Source organism: Anopheles funestus, chromosome X, assembly GCF_943734845.2.
Source record: "Anopheles funestus chromosome X, idAnoFuneDA-416_04, whole genome shotgun sequence".
NCBI classification, from domain to species: Eukaryota; Metazoa; Arthropoda; class Insecta; order Diptera; family Culicidae; genus Anopheles; species Anopheles funestus.
Genome location: NC_064597.1, coordinates 5155977 through 5179027, shown reverse-complemented (window position 1 = coordinate 5179027; position 23051 = coordinate 5155977). Strand labels below are relative to the sequence as shown.

Here is a 23051-nt window from a genome sequence, read left to right as displayed (position 1 = left end):
ATTTGTTGCAATAAGTTTCTTTTCACTTAAATAGTGCTTTAAATAAGATAAATAATAAAAAATCAGAAACAAATTTAAAAAAAAATTTCAACTCGAAAATTTTATAAGGCTTACCCCTTACGTTTTTTTGAGAAATTTTGCAAAAAAATTTAAATTGATTTATTTTAATGCCAATTGGTTGCAATGAGCTTCTTTTCACTCAAATAATGCTTTAAACAAAAAAAAGAGTGAAAAATAATAAAAAATTAAAAAAATTAAGAAATTTGAAAATTTCCTAAGGCTATAGCCTAACCTTACTTTTGAGTAATTTAACAAAATTTATAAATTGAAGTATTTCCTACATTACTATTCTAATTATTCTACTATAAAACTAATATTTCTACTATTCTGCTATAAAAAAACTATTCTATTATACTTCAAATAGAAATTTAAAGTAAGCTTTAAGCGATAGAAAAAAGTTCGTGTGAACTTTCTTTCTATTTTTCATTCTACACGCCGGTTGGAAGCTACCTAATCCAGGTTTTGACTGATGAGCAACAACTGCTACGAACATGATACGCGCAGCGCAATGATGATAGAAGTAACGCTGGCAAAACCTGTTTCAGTGCCGTTCAATGAGAAGTAACAATCAGCAGCAACATGACAACCAAGAGACCTTGCCCTAGTGTGAGAGCTGAAGCAAATATAAAGGTATGTAACCGTTATATATGTTAAATAAAAATAACATACATCTGTACACGCATAAATAAAGAGAAATAAAGAGTTGCTACAATTTATAGCAAATAGTAAGGTTTTACCCATAACAAGCAAGTTTGAATAATTTCGCCCTTTATCAGTAATACTAATAACCTCATTTTTTTCTCACAAACCGGTACACCTTTACCACCTTCTCTGTCCACTTCGCACATGAGTGCGCACATTTTTAGCATAGCAAGCGGTTAAAGACACATCCACCCGTGCCGTCCTTCCGTGTCATCAACTTCCGTCTTGGTGAAAATTCCGCAACCTCCCAATCTATTAGCCAAAAATCTAATTTGCACCCACACAGACAATGGTCAAGGTTTCATTATCTTCCTCCGCGTTGCCACCTTGCACGTTTATGCCCTTGAAATTTGTGTGTGTGTGTGTCTCCTCTCGCAAACATTCGCCCATTTCCCAGCCGGACCAGAGGTTAACAACAACAAAAAAAGGTACATGAAGCACTTTTATGTACGAGAATGTCTATTATGTGCGTTCTTTCTCTTCGCACTTCACTCCCTTCACTAGCGCAATCTCTTTCTCCCGTCGGATCAAAAACCGTCGGCGCCTTTCGTTCGCGTGTGCATTCCACAACTGTTTCGCGATCTTCACCTTCACCCTTCCTTCTTCAACATGTGCCCTATCCCACCGTCCTTCTTCCCTTCCCTAACCTTCTCCAATTCGTATTGCCATTCCTTCTTTTCGCTTCTTCTGTACATTTTTATCCATTTATTTTCTTTCCACCCTTTTGCTTCTGGCTCCATCTTTTCTCCATCTGTTTTCCGTTTTTTCCCTCTCCCCCCGATTCTTCTTTACCTTTTTTCTCCCCTTCTTTTTCTTCCTTTACGTCTCACCCTACTTCTGCTTTTGCACTTTATCCTGTGCACAGCTATTTTTGTTGGACCATAGTGTTGATCCGCCAGTGTTGACTGTGAGGCGGATAAGGGCGAAGGAGGATATCAACATTTTAAACTACATAACGCGTTTTGCGGCTATTTCTGATGCTACCTTCAACATTCCTTCACTATGCCACTATTGGCAACAAACACCGATGCATTTCGCATCCATCACCTATACACAGGAGGAACCGATGGAGTGATTGTGTTTGCTGGGGCTTTTTTTTTGTTCTCATTTTAAATCGATTAACATAATAACAATTAATTTAATGTGTAACAAGTGCTGCCGCAAAATTTCGATAAAAGACAGTTTCAGCGGTTCGCCGTCTTTGTGATGAGGAGGGGGGGGGGGGGGGGGGTTGGGGGGGGGGGTGAGTTGATAGCTGCTTCCTACCTTTATCTATCATCAACAGAAATCCTTCCCCATTAGCACTTTTTATATTCTTTTGTTCTCCATTTGCTTTGTCTCTCTCTCTTCTTTCTCTCTTTCTCTCTCGTTTTTTTCTCTTCGATCTTTATACCACCGAAGAAAACTTTCCCCCGGTGCTCCAATAGAATAACACATCCTCCCCCCAAGCACATGATCGTAGCGTATTTTTCTCTCCCGCACGCAAAGACAAGACACGGGGTCAAACCGTGGCGAAAACTATTCGCTACGGCGACTTCAATTTACCAGAGCCGTCGTCCCCCTTCCCCCCCCCCCCCGCTTTATCCCTCCTTCCACACTTCGTTTCACTTTTCACATTACTCGCAAAACCATGAATTTTTCACTCGTTCGTTCACCTAAATAGCGCGCATGGAACAGATCACACAATATGCGTTCACCATCATGCTGTCCGTCCAGGTCACCCCCCCATTCCAGGGCATGTTTCGGGAGAAGAAAAAAAACACATCAGAAGGTAGTGGAATTACAATACGTGGCATGAGGCACACACTCAAGTGACGAAGTTGTGGTAATTCTTTCTTCTTATAGGCGTTTAGCTTCTTTTTTTTTGGTTGCTGTATATTTTACTTAGCCAAAAAGCTATACCGTTTGTGATTGTTGCTTCGCTTCATCCATTTCAGGATGGGGTGGGTACGGAATGCTCTTTTTTTATACATACGGGGGGATACATACGATCGAAAAAGCGTATGGAAAACGAGAAGGAGGGCGTCTGTGTGTATTTTAAACACTCAAGTTTGGTCTATTCCGGTAGTATTGCGGGCGACCTCGATTTCTTCAAAAAAAAAAAGGAACGGGACACCACCCTGGACAAAACACCAATTTGTCTTATTGTGCAGGCATCTGCTTTAAATCTTATCGTTTCAATGGCTATGCTAAATTAGACTATTGTGCTGGGTTCTAATGAAATTGTACGCAATTTTTGGACCATGACGCATCAACATAGAATAACTGGATACCAACAATAAATTGGAAAAAATACTTTAAATCGTTTTTTAGATAGCTTAACATGTTTGGTTTTTCATACTTGATTTATGGTGTCAGGTAGTGCATAGTAGCTGCACACTGAGAGTTAGAATAGAATCCTTTTTTATAGCAAAGGTATTTTTTATAGCAAAAAATCATTTCCCCAAAGAAATAAATTAAAATGACCCATTTTACAACTTCAAAGGACACCACACAGTTCCATCAATCGGACGAGGGACACATAAAAAGTACATAAAAATGATAGCAAATTTTACTGGAGCTTATATTTAACGCCCATTGGCACCGACATACGACACACAGCCAAATGCAGGAAGGTAGCTACATCCACCGTGGCGGGTCAACCACCGCAACTGCTTCCCTAGAGACGCTACGATTCGTTTTGATAGCGATGAAAGAAAACGATGCTGGTGGGGGGGGGGGGGATACCTTTTGCGGCCAGTTGCTGGCCGACAATAACAAAATAAAGACACCATACCGATGGGGCGTCGTGCATCCGCTGATACAGCCTTCCTCTCAGCACAAGGTGTGGTATAATAAAATGAACCCGAAAAAGCCTATTAACACACTAATAAGCCACGATACCATAACAGCAAATCTTTCGCATGGTTTCTCTCTCCCTCGCTCTTTCTCTCTTTCTTTCGCTCTTGATCTTTAATTTGTTTGATCCGAGAGCCTACAACAATAAAAATCGTCGGATGAGGCATGGGTGCCGGTGAGCAAATTATGATTAATATTCATAAGCGCTTATGAACCGCGGTGTGCCTTCTTATTTTATATTTTTTTTTTGTGAAGACGAAAGATCTGAGAGCATCGTCTTTCTAGATCCCGGCACTGGACGGTAGGTCAACAGCAAGAATCTCGAGCATTATAGGGTAAAAAAGAAGGCTCATCATATCAGAAATTAGTTGCTTTGCCTTTTTTTTCTCCCTCCCATTCCTTTTCCTTTGCTAACGCTTTTCTTTCAAAGGCGTTCACCACATTTGCTCTTCAGTTTCCCCCGGAAGTGTGAGTTATATGTAATTAATGAAATGGTCGTAAGTTGCAATCAGCGACCGGAGCAGTGCTGCCTATCAATAAACCATGCCGAACACGACAAAAGACAGTTCCGGTCATTTAACCCGAATGGGTTCGTACGGTGAGCAATAAGCTCACCAAACGTAATTTGCAAGATTTGTATGATAGAGAGGTCTTCGATTAGGGCTGTACTCACCTGCACTCGCTGGTTATGCTTCTCCTGCATCCGTTGCTTGCGCTCGAGCTCATCCTTCAGCCGCAACAGCTTGCGCGTTTCAAGGCTACTCGGGCTAGTGCTGCTGCTACAGCTGAGTACGCCACTATCGCCAGAAGGTGATGTACAGCCCTCAACTTTAGTCTGCATTTCGGTACCTTCTGCATTCTTCGGTGCATCAGTCAAAGCGTTCTCATCATTCGGCGTTGGTTGTGTCTCACCATCGCTGAAGCTTTCCAACAAGATATCCATATCGCCCAGCTGGAAAGATGCTACTTTAGTACCAGATTCTCTCATATTTTAACAAGAGCTATTTATCAGCTGTATTTATGTAATAGCTTACCCCATCTATTCGACTTTCTACCACGCTATAAAACTGAGCGGCATTTTCTGCTGTCCCGTACAATACAGCTTCCCGACAAAGCACCGGCGGATCACAGTTACACATACGATCGGTACCAAAATAAAGTAACTTTTGAATGCGTAGCACATTCTGTAATGATATTAAAAATGAATATTAAGAATACATATTTTATCTCTATAAATTTACATTCCGAATAATTTACCTGTGCCTCCTCCATGTCACACTCGGGATGCACAAAAATTGGTTCCGGTTCGTAGTACATCAGTGGCGTAAAACCGGCAAGGGTAATATCTTCTAGCAGTCGCACCGTTTCGTACCCTGATGGGAAATGATGGGAATATGAAGAATATGCGAATTGAATTCATATTGTATGATGTCTCACCATCCTTTTGCTCCACAGATAATATGCTCCGGTTCGTATCCAAACACTTCAGTATGTTCATCAATATTGCCAGTTCGGACCACGGATCATGGGCGGTAGATTTTCTGTTAAAAAACAATCAATTTCTTACCAAATATTGTTAAAAAAAAGCAAAATCGTATTTTACCCAATTTTAAAATCAGCACAGCATGGAGGTGGATTCCAAGTTTCCGTATTGGACATCATCCAATCGCACCAGACCTATAATGTAAAAACGATCGTAACGAAATGTCAGCAATATTTTATCAAAAAGCATATCTGTTACTAAAACATTGTATGAAATATCGAAATACCTTAATAGCTGGCAGTATTACTTTGGCATCTTCGGGCAGGATAAGTTTGGGTATTTCACCCGTACCGCTTTCATCATTTTCCGTGCCTTTCGGGTGGGTTTTAACCGTTTCTAGCGCTTCCTCTATTAGACGAATAAGGCGTTCCAATAAAATGCCAAACATTAGCAAACCGGATGAGAGTGCACACTCTTGCAGCTCTGAGCGAGTGACTTGCGCTGTGGATGAATCTAAGTGAGAAAAGAATATTATTAATAAATTGAAAATTTTTGATTATTTTTTTTCAGATTTAGCTAAATAATAAAACTAAATAAATAAATGTAGTAAAAGAATCAACTTTCTAAGGACAGTTACAGGGTTCTGGTGGGGCGCACACAGACAGAGACAGGTTCTAAGAGCAAAATCTTGATGGTTTACCAAGGTTTACAGGCGCTCCACAGGCATTAAACCGTACTGTCCTTCCTGAGACCTATTCTTCCATTTTAATAACAAATACCTCGCTGGGCGAGGAAATTAAGACCATACCCAATGATCTTCGCCCGAGGGTAGTTCCGGGCATTTTCATGAACAAGTATGCCCATTTAGACCAAATAAGCCAGTACTACACTGTGGGATCATCCTCTGAGAAGGTCACAGGCTTCGGTGTCTTTAACGAGTGCACCGAAGCTTTCTACAAATTGCGCAAAATTTTATAAATGTGATATATTTTAATGGGAATTTGTTGCAATATGTTTCTTTTCACTCAAATAATGCTTTAAACTAAAAAAAGAATAAAAAATCGAAAAAAAAATTTCAAAAAAATTTCAACTCGAAAATTTCATAAGGCTTACCCCTTACGATTTTTTTGAGAAATTTTGCAAAAAAAATAAAATTGTTTTATTTTAATCCCAATTGGTTGCAATGAGTTTCTTTTCACTCAAATAATGATTGAAATAAAAAAAGAGTGAAAAATTATAAAAAAATTAAAAAAATCTCAAAATTTGAAAATTCCATAAGGTTATAGCCTTACCTTTTTTTGAGTAATTAAAAAAATAAAAGCAAATAAAAATAAATAATAAACAAAACAATTGCTGCTAAATGTATGCACTCATAAATAAAAAGTACATTGGAACTCTTCATGGCGAAGTATTGGAATTAACATTATTAAGCCTTAGATTTTGACCTGTTTTTTTGTGTAAAATTTGACCATAAATCCCTTCTATCAGTTCCAGGTGTCCATACTGAATACTGACGACTTGCTTCAAAGAATGTTGAGGACCGCTTGTTATCAACTTCCTGGTGGGCTATCCAAAAAACTGTCATGCGAAATGATTTTGCGCCGTCACGGTTCGTTTGTTTTTTTCCTGCTCCACGTTGGTGGGCATGGATGAACAAGATTTGCAAAAATCTTTGCAAAAAATGTGAATGTGGAATGATAGGTGCAACTGCAACGTCAGTGTACACGGTGGTCGTTCCAAAGTTCCAAAGAATCTACTGACGAACTTCCAGCATGGTAACTAAGCAGCAATAATGATCTTCGTTCGTCGTCTTGCGTTAAGCAGTGGAAGCTGCTGCTGAATTCGGTGGAAATTTTCAATCGACCATTACTGTGAGCTTCTCGCTCGGTTTGAAATTAGAGTTTTGATTGTCTCAATTATGATAAACATAATTATGCTTTTGCTGCATTCTTTCTCATCCAATGTTCTGTCTGCTTGAAACCCTTATCGTACCCAGTGGAAAACAAACACCACATTGAAGAATATGCTGATATGCGCTCTAATGAAACAATTCATTAAGGAATACAGAGAGAACATTATGCTTACACAAAAACATTTTATAAAAATAAAAATGACTTTAACACTAGAACTACCAGACCAGTCATTTTGATTGAAACGCTTCATTTTCATCACATTAGTTTTTGGGGTTAAACAATCCTAAGGTAGTTGAGACATGAATTTTACATACAGTGAACCATCAATAATAAAAAATCAAAAAATTTGACCCATTACATCCCATCTAACCATTACACACTAAACACTAATATTTATCAATAAAAAGAGTTGTGTCTATTATCCGTGATATTCGCTTATCCGGCAAGGACTGAGTCCCGATGAGCACGGATAATCGGCGCTCCACTGTAATATGTCAATTCGCCTTTGGAACTGTCATTTTCGAGCTGCCCGGATAATGGGACAGCCGGATAAAAGGTACCCGGATAATCGGCGCTCCACTGTATAGGGCGATTTCCAATAAACAATAAAATATAGTCCAACTCTTCGAAATTGTTTAAAAATTATCTAAGAACAAAAAACGCTAAAAACGCTTGATAGTTCTAGTGTTAAACAAATAAACAATCAAATGAATTGAGTTTGTATTGTGTGTGTACCATTTATCAGCGACGTACCACATTATTTTTCCCGGATAATTAACCATAAGCCCGGATAGGTCATCAACCATTTCATCGAATCATTTATCGATGAGTAAATTAAATCTCCACCCCGAAGAAAAGAAAAAAGTGAATCAAAGTAAACCTTTCAGAACAGTGGATAGATGAGACGGTGTACAGAAGACAGAACCCCCCGCCCCGTCTATCGCGTTCGACTTCCGACTGATCTGAATGAGTTTTGGTTGAATGTTAAGCTTTTCGTTAACCTTCTTCGGGGTTTTTTTTTGTTGCTAAAAACAAAATCAGAGTTTTTTCTTTATAATTTTTTTGTACAAACGGAAAGCTACATATTCATGCACAAACACACATTTATATATTCGTTCATGGTGTGCACACGAATACGTATAAATAACTATCTGGTTCTTGATAAAGCAACCAACAATCAGGCAACCAATCATGCCAACTCATGATAATGATCTGGTTCGGCTTTCCATCCTTTCTATGTACGGTGACGATGACCCAAAACGCAAAGCGATATGTGTTCTGTGGTATGGTCGCGAAACGATACGCTATGGGTTCTAAGAAACACTCCCTTAAATTCGACTTCGTGTGGTTTCATTCCTTTCGTTTCGAGGGGGGGTTTTCATTAAAATCTTTCTAGAACTCTAAAACGATAGGTAAAATGGTTTTTGATACATGAAAAAGTTTGTTAATTTATGTTTAATTAGTAGTTAAAAAATAAAAAAAATAAAAAATTTTAAAAAATAAAAAATTTAAAAAAATAAAAATTTAAAAAAATATTACACAACAAGAAAATAGTACACAAATGAGTGAATTATTTTTATAGCAAACAACACTGTGCCATAATGAATTGTGTTAAGTAAAGCAAATGAATTTTATAAAGCAACAAACCAATTAAGTAAACTTTTTTTTTCTTTGCACTAAATTGTACTACACACAAGTGCACACATATCAGCAAAGTTATGTATTACCTCAATTTAAACAGCATCCCATATTTTGCGAACCTCGTTAGTTTTCAAAATTACTACGCGTCGCTCATTTGGAACGATGATCGCTACATCCGGTGGCGATACCTTCTGCTAAATATTATGATGATGTTCTGATGGTAAAATTCCTACTACGAGCGAACGACGCATTTCAGACGCTCCGGCCAGCCAGCAATGGTCCGAAAGACAAAGCCAATGGTCTTGAATTATCTCTATCTCGAGTATTCCACCACCGGATGGCTTTTCCTTCGGTAGCAAACGATATAGATACGGCCCTTGCGGTGTGGCGCACACACACACACACGTACGGACGGAGTTCATCACTGAGCGGAAGGTGAATGAACTGGCAGGCCCCATACGACAGCCTGACTCTTATCTGCTTCGCCCTTCCCCACCAACTACCCGCTCGCACAACACATATCCACACGGAGGCTATATCTCGTTTAATTTTTCTAGTTTTTCGTCTCTGCATTCTGTTTTGTATTACTGTCCTTTAGCAAAAAAAAAAAAGGAATTCGCTAACGTGGATATTGTGTTTAGTGTTTGCTAAGGATGGCCGGCAAAAGGAACCATTGGCCATTCAAGGTGAACGCGCAAAACATACACCTCGGCGCACGGGTCATGTGAGGCAAGGTTTGAGCTGCGAAAAACAGCTTTAAAAAAAAACAGTCGTAAGGGTTGATGCAGGTGATAATTTTTCCTTCTTCCTTTTCGATCAGGTTGGCAAACGCGATATCGTGGTAAAGTTCTAAGCAATAGCGAAGGATCGCATCCAATAACTATCGGAAAGCGTTACGAGCAGGTAACAAGTAAAGGGAAGCTGCAAGTGTGGAAAATCAACCAACGGTTGGCTACGAATGGGGATACAACAAAAAAAGGAAAAAGCAAAACAAATATCCAAACCCAAACCGTAAAACCATGACTAGCAACAGACGCAGAAGACAAGCGTCAAGGTTCTTATGGCTCATTGAGCTTCATAACTCTTTCGAGAAACAGCTGATTGTCATTGTATAATACGCTTCTGCTACGAAAACATTCTATATGTATGGCATAACACTAGAACTATCGGACTGGTGATTTTGACGCTTTTTCTTAATAACAATATTTTTTAGGATTAAACAATACTACCCTAATTATTGCATTTTATATATCTACTAGAAAGAATGATCTAAAAAAAAATATTTAAAAAAAGATCTAGATGTAGGGAATTGTATTTTTGACACTAGAACTACCGGAGCAGTCAATTTCACTAAAATGCTTCAATTTCATTATATTATTTTTTGAGGTTAAACTATTACAAATTAGTTGAGCTATGACTTTTACATGTCTGTTCTATAGTACACACTTAAAAAATAATAAAACATATTCTAGCACTTTGAAATCGTTGAAAAAGTAAGAATCAATTTTAAAAAACGCGCCCCAAACGCGCTTGGTAGTTCTAGTGTTAAGGATTTATTATTCATTCATTCGAGGAATAACTACAGGAAGATCTTTCACACGTTATTGAAATTGTTTCGATCGTTTCTTTTCCCCTCAAATTGATTTTTGGTCGATTTGAAAACTTACTAAAGGTTAATTCCGCAGCTTTAAACGCATAAGTGCAATTGAGATTAAAAAACTTCAACGGCCAAATAGGCGACGAAACCTTACTTGAAAAAAAAATTATCGTAAACATTAGACAAACAATTGGGAAAATCGTTAAATTTGGAAATTTGACGATTAGATTTTTGAAAAATAATGATTTGGTCTTGGAAGGAGAAGTATCTAACCTTCAATTCAGAGGCTAACTTAGCTAGCCAGTTTCAAAACCTAAGGTCAGACTTGATATTTGTTATCAAAGTTGAAGATGTTGGGTCCGGCAAACGGATCTTTGCATAGGCGTAAATTTATCCCATATTTAGCCTACCTTTTTGCATCTAATCTAAATAAAAAAAAACTAGCGGCACCATATTGCAAAAAAAAATACAGTTATTTTGTGAAAAGAGGACAATCTGTTTATTTCTATAAACCCACAGCGGCACAAGAAAAACCATCATATACGTCCCACATATATGTTTTGGCTGATTATAGAACCATCAAAACAATAAATCAAAAGCTCACCCGGACTTAACCCAAATGCTACGCGGGTCAGCAAACGATCTGGGTGAAGTTATCACAAAATAGTCGTATAATATCACCAAAGTGATCAACCTAACCTCAAAACATTGGAAATTGTGTAGTAAATCATACCATAATACACTTGTAAAACTGAGGAAAACCCTGAAAAGTCGGCTGCTTTTGATCGCAAACGCGGCTTTAACGTCACATAAAAGATTTAACGCTGCCCACGAAATTGCTCATCAATCATGTGATGTGTTTATTTAAAATTCAACAAGCTGTCAAAACTGTCATAAATTATGTCAGTGTTGACCAGCTTGTTTGTAAATATATATGCTTTCTGATATTTTGCCGCCCATCGTGTCCATTGTCACCGTTCTACTACCATTTTGACAAGTTTATGGTGAGATTGATTTGTTAAACACCAACGCAAAGTGAACTAGAACAATTAATCAATCCCACTGACATAAGCTGCGGCCGAAATCTGTGCTACCTAATACTTCCCCGGTGTGTAATAAAGATTTTCGTTTTGATTTGCCTTCCCCCAGCGACGCTTTCAGTTTTAAAAATTCAAAACACCCAAAAGCAGTTTAATCTGATACATCCTAGGGAACAACTCTTGACTAGACACGAAAGTAGAAGAAATACAGCAATAAAAATAATTTATTAGCGGCTCTATTCTGATGTGGTTTGATTTACACACGCTGTCATAATATTTTTTCACAGTATCAATCACTTTGTTTCGTTGGGATGAATCAAACTCATCTGTCCCAGAATGGACCCGTATTCAACCTGTGAGTGTTGACCTACATAAGAACGATTAGTTTCTCTACCAAATTCTACATTTTCTATTATTTCGATGACATGTTGTAGAAATTGGTTACAGCTTGTCAGATTACCTTTTCGTCATGTCATAGCATCGAAACCGATGCATCGTATGAACTCTCTACCAGGCGTAGGGTTTTGTCTGCCAAAGCGCTATGGACGTAAAATTCTCTACAGCATAGGATTAAAAGTAACGATCTTGAGCAGACCACCATGAAAAGATGCCGCGCTGTCGTTTTAATCACCATGAAGTAGTCCACGGATAAGGAAAAGATTTTGCGACGCCGATATCGAACATACACCGACCCGTAGTATGAAAACCCATAAAACGGCATTGTAACCGAATAAAATCAATAAATCACGTGGTGAATAACATTCCCTCGCACCTATCGCTAGCGTCGTCGCTAAAATACTTGGAATCGGACGGTAATCAGACCCAGGCGGAGGAGAAATCTAGCGTGTAGCATGATCACATGCGATAGATTACACGGTTAGGTTGGTTTTATTGAACTATGTCAAGCATTCAGGCTGCAATACGACGACTACGGTCAGTTGTTTGTTTTTTTGCACCTCTAACTCGAGCTTGGTTTTGTTTTCGAACGTTTTTGTTTACAGTTTCCCAAGAGGAGGATTAAAAATAAAATATATGAACCAGTTATAACATGAGCTAAAGCAACCGTAAGTAAACATTTGACGTTTAACTAAAATGCTGTTGCCTATCTGAACATTGTTCAAACGTAACTAGACATTTGCTATCCGTAATGTCAATGCACATTTATATTGCCCGGGTTCGTTTCTTGTGTTGTGAATCCTTTCGACAATCGATGATAAAGCGGCAAATCTTCAAGTAAACAACTAGCTGATGAGCAGAAAAAGCTTTTTAAACATTTCAAGCAAGTTATTTGGGAATATTGCAGTAGATGGACACATAAACATAAATTTGTTGTAAACGTCATTTGTTGTAATCATGTCATATAAACGTATCCAGCTTGGAGCTGTCAAATGTCAAATCTTTAGAACAAATTCATTCAACGTTAAATAATGACAAAAAGAGATAGAAAAACTAAAAAAAAAATATATATTGCAAGTCAGCTGTCAGAAAACGAGCAGCAAATATTATAAATATAAATATGAAGTTTTAACAAAGAATAACATCAGTATAAAAACGACAAAACACAACACAACAACACGCTTCATGTCTGGGTGGAAATCTCCACTGGACCTCGAGGGATCGTGTACTTATATTTCGCTCATAAATACCCATTGGGCAATAAATTATAATCAAGAACTGTAGAACCAAAGAAAGAAGAAGAATTAAACAAAGTTTAAATAATGAACGATAGATTCAATATTGAATTTTTATATTGAATATATTCCATTCATAAACATATTTGAAATAAAATGAGTAAATTTATAAAGCTATTATAAAACTTTTTTGGTAAATAATTAAAAATTTAAAGAAAATAATTAAATATAAAGGTGGCTAAATTTATCAAAAAAAAGAAATATAAACACATTATATGAACACCTTGATGAAGAAAACACACGCGTAACGCAATTCTTTAGCTAATACAATTATTTTCTCCCTTCTTCTTCTTATGATTTTTTTTCATAATCTTCCTTCCCTCTTATATGTCTTTTTCTCCTTCTCTTTTCTTTTGCTTCTCTCACCCTGCAAACTCGACCTTCTCTTTCTTTCGTTCGGGCGTAACACTCTTGTCAAGATTCCCGTTGGCTATCATGTGCGCAGCGCCAGCAAAACAAAAAAAGGACAGCAAAAATCTGTCCAGACAGCTGAGGCGCGTCCAGTTGGCGTCATCGTTTCATCGGCCTGTTGTGGCTGTTGGCCATTATAAAGGCAACGCTCCGCCGTAATGTGACCGTGCCACCAGAGCAGCAGTGAAACGCAGGCAAGAATGGCCGTTAAGAACGTAATTAAACATACTTTATGTTGTATAATTGTCATGTAATGAGCATTTAATTATTTCCACTTGAAGCCGGGTAAGATTCCACGAATTGGATCGAGCATAATCGCGGGGAAGGTAGAAAAAAACAACGAAAAGCGAACAGATCGGATAGCAAACGTTAGGAACTTGACTTGTTTTGTTGTAAAAAAACACAATAATAAATTTGAAAAAAAAAAATTTGCTAACAATAATTTACACTTCCTTACACATGACAAATAGTTCAGTGCGAAAACAGTAGCGTGAAAAAGAATGGAATCGAATTTTGTCAAAACCGCGTAAGATCGCTAATAGCGAATTGGCTCCCGGTTAAGGTAAAAATGCGAAAAGGTAAGCTAACAATTCGGAGCGACGGACAGGAGAAAATTGCAGCTGAAGTGTTACATACTGCATACATAATAAAGTAGAGTAACGCCATCGACCGTAACTTCCATCGGTTCGCGGGATCTTGAGCAAACAGCTCTATATAAAGAAAAAAAAGAGCAAGAATGTATGTACAAAGCAGAATGGACGTACATCATACTTAATCAAAAGCTTAGGCGTAATCATGCTCATATAGAGCTCTTTTTTTGTTTGTTGCTGTTGTAATGAATACTTTGAACTTATTTCTTTCGAAAGAGGAAAGCGAAAGACACGCATAAGTTGCTTGCAAAAATGTCAAACAAATATCGTTTACACGGTACAATTCATCTACCAAATTAGCATCAAGTGGACAAATAATGAGATGTGTAACTCAAGTGTAATTAACAACAAAAAACCCAACCCGAAAAAACAAAATATTCATGCAGTGTTTCTCAACCCCCAAACATTCCTCCCCACGTCAAGGACAGATTATTTAAATCGAATTCCAAATACTTAATGTACTGCAGGATGTAAACAAAATTAGACTAAAACAATAATAGACGGGCAAACAAAACGAAAATGGAGGAAGAAAAAAAAACCTCACAGCACTTGAAATCAACACTGATCCTACACGTCAATGACCTAAAAGGCACGAACCGTTTTAAATTGTGTCATGTCATTTGAATAATATATATGTTAATGTATGCGCATAAACACGCACTTAATGAGATGATTCGTTGGTGATTTTTCATGCTGATTTTTGTTTTTTGTTAAACACGACCGTTTTTACTGACCATAGAAGAAGATTTAAACGATGTATCCGTAACATAAAGGTAACGGGAGAAAGTTTAAACAAATGTGCACAATTCTTGGTATTCTTGAGCAGTATACTTTCCGGACATTAAGCTTTTCGTTTCGTACTGGTGAACTATTGCTATTTTGGGGGTGATTTGGATCGCAAAATGCGAAAGGACGATTTTAGTTTTCTTTTTTTTAAAGAGCTGAAGCTATGACTGATCGTGTCTTAGAGATCTTGACCTTAAAAGTTGGGTTAAAAATTATTTGAATGTTTTTTTCTTAAAAAGCTCATCTTCAAATCTTTGTGACTCATAAAGTTCTTTATCGATTTTAATAAGAAATACGACTTTGAACAGTACGTGGCACATCATAGTTGCTGCACTGTTGAAGCTGAAACAAAGCCAAACAAATATGTTATTCCTTTAGGCTTCGATAAATTTCCTTTTTTTTAACTTTCAGTAAAAATCCGTCCAGAACGCCCGAATGGATAAAGCGATCAGACTACGAGGTCTCTATAAGAAGGATGTCTACTGTCGCGAACGAGGCGGTATGGAATACCACGAGCCAACCGGAGCATCTAAATACGCCTTCAATCATAATTAACAATGACAGTGAATGATGAAGATAAACTGCGTCAGTATCATAGAACCTGTGCGACATTTCAACGGGTTGTTTCAGCATTTTTGTTGCTCGATGTAAATATTGGACTTTATTATTTAAAGCACTATTTGAGTGAATCGAAACTCATTTCAGCCAATCCGCATTAAAATAAACATATTAATAAAATTTTGCTAAATTACTCAAAAAAAACGTAAGGTTGTAAAAAAAAAAGGTAAAGCCTTAGGAAATTTTCAAATTTTTTAAATTTTTTATTATTTTTCACTCTTTTTTTTGTTTAAAGCATTATTTGAGTGAAAAGAAACGGTTTTCAAGCAATTGGCATTAAAATAAATCAAATTAATTTTTTCTGCAAAATTTCTCAAAAAAAACGTAAGGGGTAAGCCTTATGAAATTTTCGAGTTGAAAACTTTTTTAAATTTTTTTTCTGATTTTTTATTCTTTTTTTAATTTAAAGCACTATTTGAGTGAAAAGAAACATATTGCAACGAATTCCCATTAAAATATATCACATTTTTCAATATTGCTAAATTGTTCAGAAACAGGGTAAGGAACTTGGTTCCCTGAATAACTTCTGGCACAGACATCTGACGGTATGGCCGTCCAAGAAGAAAATGTAGCCATTGGTGCCATCTATCGACCACAAGTTAAAGATTGGCGATCCGTAGGATACCGACCGAGTCATAGGCAAAAGTTGGTGCAAAAATGAGAAAAAATTTACATTTTCTCAAACAGGGTAAGGAATTTGGTTCCACGAATAACTTCTGGCACAGACATCTGAGGGTATGGCCGTCCAAGAAGAAAATGTAGCCATTGGTGCCATCTATCGACCACAAGTTAAAGATTGGCGATCCGTTGGATACCGACCGAGTTATAGGCAAAAGTTGGTGCAAAAATGAGAAAATTTTTACATTTCCTCAAACAGGGTAAGGAACTTGGTTCCTCGAATAACTTCTGGCACAGACATCTGAGGGCATGGCCGTCCAAGAAGAAAATGTAGCCATTGATGCCATCTATCGACCACAGGTTAAAGATTGGCGATCCGTTGGATACCGACCGAGTTATAGGCAAAAGTTGGTGTAAAAATTAACCTTATGAAATTTTCAAATTTATTTAATTTTTTTAATTTCTTATTATTTTTTACTTTTGTTTTATTTAAAGCATTATTTGAGTGAAAAGAAACTCATTTCAACCAATTTGCATTAAAATAAATCAATTTAAAGTTCCCAAAAAAAAGATAAGGCTTTAGCCTTATGAAATTTTCATATTTTTAAAGACAGTATAGAAATTATTTTTTTGCAAAATAAATAAAAAATAAATGTTCATATTCATCATCCTTTCAATTAAAAAAAAAAACAAATAAATTAAAAAAAAAATAAATAAAAATTGTGAAGGAATTCCTTTGGCAAAGGATTGAATATCCACATTTTATATAATTTCTATACATATGACCGTTTGATTACAGAAACATATTTTAATACGAAATTTATGTAATATGAAAAAAGGTCTTTAATCGTACCTACATACTTGCAATTATGTTGCAACTAACCTGTACCTGAGAACGCATTAATCCCTTCTAGCAAAGCAAGAAGCAAAAAAACAACAACAACAAAATTCTTTGTCCAGCATTTCTGATTCATCCCTTTTTCCCCCGTTGGTGGTTTTCTCATCCCCTTTCCCGTACGTTACGTTGGCTTTTGGCCGAAGGGGTAACACAACACTAAGTGTTGCACTGATGAACAGTATCTTAGGGAAAATTGCTAACGGTGCTAAATGTTACGCCACCATTGCTATTTTCTGCTTTCCACACACACACACACAGGCACGCATACCAACCCAACCCGACCCAACGGAACTAGCTTTGGTGATCAAAATGGAATCCCCAAGGGGAGATCCTCATCCACGGCAGCAGGCTGATGCGAAAACCCGACCAGTACTAATAATATTTTGCTCTAAATTTAGAACCACACGCATACACGCAAAGGCAGAATTGATGAGCTACTGGTAGCGATTTATTTACCCCCTCCTCCCTCCTTCCTCTTTCTCCTCCTCCAACCAACACTCCTCTAACTGCATTCCAATAGCCCTACCATTTCTTCTCCATTTCTGCAAAAGTGCATAAACCGGATTCTTTCCTCTGCATGTGGAAGCAGTCAGTAATTATTAGTAAGTTGGTTAATTTAAATCACCTTCACCAACTGCTTCCCACGGATCCTGTTTTTTTATTATTATTATTTTTTTCTCCTGCAGATTGTTGTTCCCCCGGGGGGGAAGTTGTTGTTTGTTTGTGTTGTGCTTTTTTCCACATTCCAGCCTGTACTTCTACAATTCAAGATATTTCGAAATTTGTAAGTGTAATATCAATAATAAAAAATTTGTAATTAAAAATCCTTTACGGTATAAATGTAAGCAATTCGGTACAAGAAACGGCAGCAAACAAAATGGAGGAGCAAGATATCGAAACGATTTCTTTGTTAAAACTAGCTACATTATAGCATTATCGCTTTTTTTCTCCTCCCAATATCCTATAAAAGCGTAGCAGGATCTCTGGTTGATAAAAAAAAAGTATATGACCCAACATATACCGAAACGACTGCCGAGAGAGAGGTAATGCCAGGTCGAAATTGACTGAAAACACCACCTTAGCCAAGCACGGGATTGCGAGATTGTGTAATGATTGCATCAATCGCACGGAAACAGGATAAGACGAAGCAAGAATACGAAAAGAGAAAAAAAAAACACGGATCATCAAACTGGGATGTTGCAATTGCCGTCGCAAAGCAAAAAAAAGAAACCCGTACACTGACCGCAGGCAACAATCGGAAGTTCAAGGACATAGTTTACGCAAAACAGTCCAACCTACACCAAAGCATACACGGCGTACGTAACCTGTGGACATCAGAGCGTGAACCGGTACAGAGCTGGTGGAAGATGAGTACAGCTTTCCGATGTTTTTTTTTTTGTTTTTGTTGTTTTGCCCCGACGCCCTTAATGTCTACCCGGTGTGCTAGGGGAAACTTATTTAGTACAACACAAGCATCCAGTGCGGTAGTGTAAGGAAACACTCAAATCTCTATCGTTACCGTTTGAACAAAAGCGAGATTCGATTTTAATACGGTTTAACCAGCTTATAAAACCCTTTTTGCCTTGGTCGCAAAACGATCGCAGCCCTATTGGAGAACGAGAAAATATATATATATAAATCGCCATACGACCATCATTGTTTTATTTCGGAATGCATGTGCGAGACAACGCACACCGTGCAAGACATGGTATGTGTAATCGTTTGCCGTGGACGTGATTTAAGGGTAATAATTCTCCTAACCCCACCGCTTGCCTTGTGCTGCGGGTAAACAGACCGCACATCACCTGGAACACCCTAGGACACAATCGGTTTTATGCGATCCGGGCCCCGACGAGTGCAACGAAGAAACCGGTTAGGCGAATGAAACGTCATGCGACGGAAAGCCTGGACGCGCCACCGCCAATGGCAGCGTCTTCCGTGAAGATGTCACTGAAGACGTAACAAAACAAAAAAGGCTAGTCAACAGTGTCCTCTTATCTATAAGATTTTTTTTTGTTTTTTTGTTTATAAATAAAACATAATTACATACAAAGATTATAAAAAATGATTATACGGTTGAGTAAGAAATTACAAATTTTATGTTAATGAATAGCTCAAACGAATAAAATAAACATTTGCAGTTGATAATGAATGGAGAAAATAATTTAATAAAATTGCAAACTTTGATATTGTATCGCGTGCACAGTTTAGTGAATGTCAAAACAGCTCAGCTGTTTATCTACCAGCGAGTTGAGGAGTTGAGATATTAAATCAAATGTTAAAAAAAACGAAAATGGATACAAAAAAATACAAAAAATACTTATCGGCTACGGGAACAAAAATACTCAGCAAAAATCGTAGGAAAGCTGACATTCACTAAACTGTGCACGCAATTCAATATTAAATATTGCTGTAATTTTTTGTTGTTGTTGTTGCAGTATCAACTGCTATTTCAGTAAGGTTTGTTTGCTCTATCCTATCTATTGCTTGCAGGGAAGAACGAGCACAGTTGTAGAAAGTGGATGGGTGATGCACCATAAGAAAGAAGCGAAATAATAAGGCCCCTTCGGTAGAGTGGATGCGTAACATGAACCTGGCGCCGTAAATTTAAATTCTTGCAAGATGCCTCTTTGCGGCCTTTCTTCACAACGTGCACAAAACGTGGAGCATCGTTTGCACCAACCATGCGTCCAACTCGAAGTGCTTATGCACCTGGAGCTTAAGGTTTTTTTTCTTCTCTTTTTGTATACTTTTATTTTTCCAATCCGTACCGTCCAATGGCGGCATGTTACTTGTTTACGAGGGTGCAAATTGTTTTTGTTTTATTGAAATGTGCCTTGACCAGGGTCGTGTACAGACAAACGAACGTAGTCAATGCTTATCCACTCTTTTACTCTTGTTTTTTTTACTTCCCTGAGACTGCGGTTCATCATCTTCTTCCTTCGCAGAGGCAAATTCGAATAATTGCAAATCTTTAATCCATGGTATCTGCCACAAAACCAGTTGTGACATCACTGCTGCTAGCCTATTAGCCAAAACAAAACGAAACAATTAAAGCAAAATAAAATGCATACATCTTGTGATTGACATAATGGGATTCAGTTATTGCGTATTCTGTTAGTGGGTTTTTTCATATTTCAGACAAAAATGTAATATTATAATTGATTGATTACGGATTGACTAATTAATTAAACAAGGTTAAGTAATTAATTGTGCTGTTATGTTTCCTTACGAAGCAGATACCTTACAATGCAATAAAGTTTTAATAAGCCTGATTTATTCGGGCACAGCATTTCAAATACTCCTGTTTCCGTACGTTTACATAACATGCACGGGGTCAATGTGCGATTCTGATTTGCTTTATCTTGGATGTTGCTTTGTTTTTGCCGTACGTTGCTGCTTGGAACCTTTTATCTAAAGGGTTTTGACCGTGCTAATGACCGTAATACACATCCGAAAGTGCTAGGACACAGCATGTGGACTAGAGAGGGAATTAAAAAAAACACACACACACACACACACACAGAAACAGAACAGAATAATCTAGCTAGCGGTCAAAGGCACGAAAGAAAAGGCAAAACGTAACAAAAGACGGGAATGTGCGAAAACATAGGAATGGTTTTCACTCATTGTAATGATTTTCACACACTTCCGTTATCAGCCACGATCGGGAGAAGTTAAGCATGCATGCGTTAACCCTTCCTATTCGCCTGTTGCTGTTTACGCTTTGCCACGACATTGTCATTAAAATAAGCTGTTAAAGCAACAAAAAAACAGCTTGTTCTTTGCTCCAAAAGCGATATGGTGTGAACGAAAGCCCCTCAACCGCAGCAAAATGTGAAAAATTCATTTTCATTTTCCAACGCACAACTGTTCTTTCTTCGCTTTAGCGCACGAGACAAGGTGCAACCGGCCACCTCTCTGCCGGTTTTTCACTTTTTGGCAAAGTAAAACATTCGTATAAATGTTCATTTTAACATTATCATACGATCATTCATCCGATTACGAATGCGAAAGATTTAAACGGCTGTATTCTTTAGAAACAATAGAGAAACGTCTTGTTGGAGAAAATATGCGAAAGCTTAAAAATAAGATCCCACTTTGAATGAAAAAAGTTGAAGTCTATAGCCTTAGGAGATTTTCAAATTAATTAATTTTTCATTCTTTTTTATTATTTAAAGCATTATTTGAGTGAAAAGAAACTCATTGCGACTAATTGGCATTAAAAAAAATCAATTTAATTTTTTTGCAAAATTTCTCAAAAAAAACGTAAGGGGTAAGCCTTATGAAATTTTCGAGTTGAAATTTTTTTGAAATTTTTTTTTTCGATTTTTTATTCTATTTTTAGTTTAAAGCATTATTTGAGTGAAAAGAAACATATTGCAACAAATTCCCATTAAAATATATCACATTTTTCAATATTGCTAAATTGTTCAGAAACAGGGTAAGGAACTTGGTTCCCTGAATAACTTCTGGCACAGACATCTGACGGTATGGCCGTCCAAGAAGAAAATGTAGCCATTGGTGCCATCTATCGACCACAAGTTAAAGATTGGCGATCCGTTGGATACCGACCGAGTTATAGGCAAAAGTTGGTGCAAAAATGAGAAAATTTTTACATTTTCTCAAACAGGGTAAGGAACTTGGTTCCCTGAATAACTTCTGGCACAGACATCTGAGGGCATGGCCGTCCAAGAAGAAAATGTAGCCATTGATGCCATCTATCAACCACAGGTTAAAGATTGGCGATCCGTTGGATACCGACCGAGTTATAGGCAAAATTTGGTGCAAAAATGACCCTTAGTAAATTTTTATTTTTTTGAATTTTTCGATTTTTTCATTATTTTCCACTCTTTTTTTTATTTCAATCATTATTTGAGTGAAAAGAAACTCATTGCAACCAATTGGGATTAAAATAAAACAATTTTATTTTTTTTGCAAAATTTCTCAAAAAAAACGTAAGGGGTAAGCCTTATGAAATTTTCGAGTTGAAATTTTTTTGAATTTTTTTTTTTCGATTTTTTATTCTATTTTTAGTTTAAAGCATTATTTGAGTGAAAAGAAACATATTGCAACAAATTCCCATTAAAATATATCACATTTTTCAATATTGCTAAATTGTTCAGAAACAGGGTAAGGAACTTGGTTCCTCGAATAACTTCTGGCACAGACATCTGACGGTATGGCCGTCCAAGAAGAAAATGTAGCCATTGGTGCCATCTATCGACCACAAGTTAAAGATTGGCGATCCGTTGGATACCGACCGAGTTATAGGCAAAAGTTGGTGCAAAAATGAGAAAATTTTTACATTTTCTCAAACAGGGTAAGGAACTTGGTTCCCTGAATAACTTCTGGCACAGACATCTGACGGTATGGCCGTCCAAGAAGAAAATGTAGCCATTGATGCCATCTATCGACCACAGGTTAAAGATTGGCGATCCGTTGGATACCGACCGAGTTATAGGCAAAATTTGGAGCAAAAATGACCCTTAGTAAATTTTCATTTTTTTGAATTTTTTGATTTTTTCATTATTTTTCACTCTTTTTTTTTATTTCAATCATTATTTGAGTGAAAAGAAACTCATTGCAACCAATTGGGATTAAAATAAAACAATTTTATTTTTTTTGCAAAATTTCTCAAAAAATCGTAAGGGGTAAGCCTTATGCAATTTTCGAGTAGAAATTTTTTTAAATTTTTTTTCCGATTTTTTATTCTTTTTTTATATTTAAAGCATTATTTGAGTAAAAAGAAACCTATTTCAACCATTTGTCATTTAACTAAATCAATTTATAAATTATTTATAAATTATTTCAATTATTTTGCTAAATTTTCCAAAAAGCTAAGGCCTTGGGAGCAGTGGCGGATCAAGCTTTTCGGAGGCCCTAAGCGGAATGGTAATTGAGGCCCCAAAACTTAAGAGAATCACACTATCGATAAACGACCTGACCCCTAATAACGACTCATTCACTCTGAGTTAACTCACTAAAACGAGTTGTTGTTCTCATATCTAGATAAAAGTAAGTCTAGTAGGCCATAAATGACCGCCATGACCTGTGGTAAGGTCGTTAAGAAGAGAGAGACCAAGAAGAGAGAGAGAGATTATG

General features: G+C 37.1%; 1 protein-coding gene across 2 annotated transcripts in view; it reads right to left on the bottom strand.

Moving 5' to 3' along the window:
- LOC125772359 (telomerase-binding protein EST1A) overlaps positions 1-23051 on the bottom strand; it is a 39981-nt gene that overhangs the window by 10656 nt on the left and 6274 nt on the right. For both annotated transcript variants that reach the window (XM_049444000.1, XM_049444010.1), the window contains 6 exons: positions 5370-5596; positions 5204-5277; positions 5038-5141; positions 4858-4973; positions 4635-4784; positions 4274-4552 (listed from right to left, as the gene is read on the bottom strand). In XM_049444000.1, coding sequence (XP_049299957.1) covers positions 4274-4552; positions 4635-4784; positions 4858-4973; positions 5038-5141; positions 5204-5277; positions 5370-5596 — 950 coding nt within the window. The remainder of the gene's footprint in view (positions 1-4273; positions 4553-4634; positions 4785-4857; positions 4974-5037; positions 5142-5203; positions 5278-5369; positions 5597-23051) is intronic.